General features: G+C 27.5%; 1 protein-coding gene across 1 annotated transcript; it reads right to left on the reverse strand.

The window, feature by feature from the left end:
- Positions 1 to 1298: 1298 nt before the first annotated feature.
- Positions 1299 to 2761, reverse strand: LOC112461465 (odorant receptor 22c-like). Its single transcript, XM_025026706.1, has 3 exons — positions 2668 to 2761; positions 2299 to 2454; positions 1299 to 1368 (listed from the first exon to the last, which is right to left on the reverse strand). The coding sequence occupies exons 1-3, from the start codon at positions 2722 to 2724 to the stop codon at positions 1315 to 1317; spliced, it is 267 nt and encodes an 88-aa protein (XP_024882474.1). The 5' UTR covers positions 2725 to 2761; the 3' UTR covers positions 1299 to 1314.
- Positions 2762 to 3692: the final 931 nt, after the last annotated feature.

Genomic DNA, 3692 nt, shown 5'->3' on the forward strand with positions numbered 1-3692 from the left:
CATGCGAAATCTGACAATTTTTTGTATATGGAAAAAATAAAAGATTTAGATAAAATAATCTAACAAATTAATAAATTGTAATAATTAAAAGACTAATCGTAAGGTAGCAATAATACGTGATGATATAAATGGATTTACGATGCAAAATAATAATTTATTTATTAGATATATAGAACACGCTTAATAAACAAAAAATACATGATATAGGATTCGTACCTTTATAACCTGAAGACTCCGTGTCCATATCGAAGACTAACATGAAGATGATCGTCCCGTTCTTCCCCCCATATAATGTAAAACGATCATCGCGCATGCTCTCCATACAAGTACAAAAACTCGGCAGCCTCGTCAGGCGCATTAAATATTAAGAATGCTATCCCCAATTGACCATAGGTACTTGTCTCGTAAAAAAAGTTTACAAATGTTCGAAAAAGTTATAAAAAGCGTTTATACTCAAACGAGAGATAGGAAATATTCCATCGCAGTACTTTGCAAATTTAACGAGCTTGTGAAAGTTTCTTGTAACAAAGTAATAGGTACGAAAATGTAAGAAGCTGCAGTTTATAGACCTGGATAATACATCATCGTTATCGTATGTTTCAAATGTAATTATTATAAAGATATATTTGTTTATATAACGCAGAAAATGAATCTATTATCGAGTATAAACTGTAATAGATACATATTTTTTAAGAGTTTTTCCGTATTTTTTGAAAATTTTTTCGTATAAATTGACCGTGCTCTTTAAACATCTGATTAAAATTTCCTTTTTGACATTTGCCCGTGATTTAAAGAAAACAGCAATCGTACATAAGCATTTTCAAAATATATTAATTATTTTTACGAAATTAGAAAAATTGACGTTTTTGAACTACAAGAATGAGCATTTATCGATCTTCTTTTCATTTCTTTATAAAATTAAAGCAAGCAGTAATAATCCCATTAAAATATTCATATAGGTTGATCCATCTTACATCAATTTATTGTTGTCACTAAATTTAGTTGTACACACAAAGAATGCTGATAATTAAAAAATTATTTAAACTGTTTGAAAGTGTTTTTTTAAGAGAAATGCAACATACAAATCTTAGAACTTGATTAAATTATTTTCCTAATAAATATTGAAAATTGACACGTATCAAGATGCATAATAATATAATTTCCAAATGATAAACATCGATGTAAATAACACGAAACTTTATTTTTATTAGCTATAATTAGACATAATTATTAGCTTTTGTCTGAAAATATTTTATTGGATATACATTCGTCTTTCCTATAGAATGACTGAATAAGAGTATATTAACGTAATTTTCAACTTCCCTTTGCTAGCAAAAACGATATATATCCAGCCGACGTTTTTAAAAGCTGAAAGAAAGTATATATTATTATTTTGATATAATATGAAAGAAAAAAATATCTGCAAAAATAACCTTAGTTATACTTTTATACTATGTTATAATAATAATTATAACAATTTTTCACATTTATGTTTGCTTAGTATTATAATAGACTGCTTTTGATCAAGAGCATTAACATGTTCCGAGCCGGACTAATTTTAATTATTTGTCGCCCACGTTGATTACCCATAACCAATGTGGCATGGTTATTATACTTGTAAAATAAAATGTATTTTAGAATGACTAAAAAATTGTTATTGTTCTAATGATGAAGGCCTAATGTGCTAAATGCAATTCAGAACATAGCAAGAATACTTTTTAAATTAATTATCTAATAAAATTAATATTTTATACAAACGTTTATTAATAATTATTTAATCAATAAATATTTTATAGAGAGAGCCACAAAGAGAGCCACAGAGAGAGAGCCACTAAAGTGATACATAATACTGTTTTACGTTAAAACAGGATATACGTGAATATAGTTGGGATAGTGCTTAGAAAATATTACAACTTTTGTAGTTAAATTTCTTGTAATTATTGTGCCCAGCTTGTTAACATTTCTATATCAATCGATAATTCTTAAGTAAAGTAAGAAATAAAAGATTGTAGTGATTCGATATCTCAAATCGAAAACATGATCGCAGGGCTGCATGGTGTGATGTTATGGGCTACAATACCAATATTGCACCATAAATCATAATTAAGCACTCACATATGATATCACAAAATATTTCATGATAATTTTTTTCTTTATAGCCAAAACGTTAAACAGCTTGAACGAAAAATACAACGTGGGCTACTCATGGCGGCATGGAACGTGTTAAATAGGGAAATAAGTTAAATTGTATTTGGTACGAAAGAGCAAAAAGTTAAAGTAGAAATTATTATATCTTACGCTGCAAAATGTAGCCATTGTTAAGGGAAAAATTTTTCCTGCAGTGATGCAAAACGGTTTGCTGACTCGTACCATTAATAAAATAAGATTCCTCGCTTTTCTTGATTCCAATTTGTACCACTCAAGATCACATATTGCACGATATACAGCTTCACACTTAACAAATTTGTACATTTAATGTATGAATACACATATTATTTCAATATAAGTTGCGACAAATATTAATCGACGTATATTGAGAGTATTGAGACACGTATATATACGTTAATACAGATTATATGTATAATTTTATTTTAATTTATTTTTTATATTACGTACACTCATATTACGTACTTTTTACTAATGTAATTGTATAAATGTATAACTTACTTGTCCTGTTACAAGTTCTCCTGCACCGCAATAGAGAAACGTATATGTAAATAACATAAGAACACCTAATGCCAAGTAACATGCTTGTAGGCCACTTGCGTTATTTATCTCTCGATCAGTAATTATCTAAATAATATATCTCGCCAATTAGTAAAACACAAATTGATATAAGTTAAACATATAATAGCTTATGGACTCATACAAGATATATTGCATAAATATACATTTCAAACATAAAGAAACGCGTAAGAATTAAAATATTTTCAGTAACATTATTTTGTTTCACTGGAACTCACAGTAAGAAATAAAAATCCGAATAAACAAAATACACTGCAAAAATAAAGTACCAATCCAAACATTATTAACGAGAATGTGTTTTCAATGTTATCGGCAAACCTAGAAGCAGAACTGATAATTAAATAGAAATGTCATTTTAAAGCTAATAAAATTCTACATTTAACAAGATTTGTACATTTAAAAATTAATTGTAAATAACTAATATAATTTACTAACTTTTTATTCATTAGACGTTTCTTAATTTAAAAAATAATATTAACAGTTTTTATAGGCTATTATTAATTTATTATAGTTTAATAAAAATTAAAATAACAATTTTAGCCGAATAAATTTTGACAAAAGATGCTAGTATTATATAATTTAATATTACAAATTAATATTTATAACATTACAGACATGAAAATTTTAACGTTCAAAAAAATTGTAGTATTGTAAAAGTGCAAAAACTAATTTTGTTAGAAGTTTTGTTGATTATTTGGCATGCTATTGTCATAGCCAAAATCCACACCTGATGAGTCGTAAATGACACATTATGCTGTTATTCAGAGCTTGGTTGAAATTTTTGCACAAAACCAAATTGACTAAACGGTGTCTGAAATTCTCTAATTGGCCGCAGATGTGAAAAATTACGAGTCCAAGAAGAGCATCTGCTGCCGCGTAAATAATAGCTGCTAGAAAAAGTGTTATGGCTTGAACAAGAAATGTCAATTCAAATTGCGGGCTTTTAT

Source organism: Temnothorax curvispinosus, unplaced genomic scaffold, assembly GCF_003070985.1.
Source record: "Temnothorax curvispinosus isolate PA1 unplaced genomic scaffold, ASM307098v1 QBEX01011436.1, whole genome shotgun sequence".
Taxonomy (NCBI): Eukaryota; Metazoa; Arthropoda; class Insecta; order Hymenoptera; family Formicidae; genus Temnothorax; species Temnothorax curvispinosus.

Excerpts from the sequence above, each read along its gene's own strand:
- LOC112461465 (XM_025026706.1), bottom strand. The coding sequence starts at position 2,724 with ATGTTATTTACATATACGTTTCTCTATTGCGGTGCAGGAGAACTTGTA. Across the intron at positions 2,455-2,667 it reads GAGAACTTGTAACAGGACAA|TGTGAAGCTGTATATCGTGC; the intron begins GTAAGTTATACA and ends AAATTTGTTAAG. Across the intron at positions 1,369-2,298 it reads CAATGGCTACATTTTGCAGC|CTTTTAAAAACGTCGGCTGG; the intron begins GTAAGATATAAT and ends ACTTTCTTTCAG.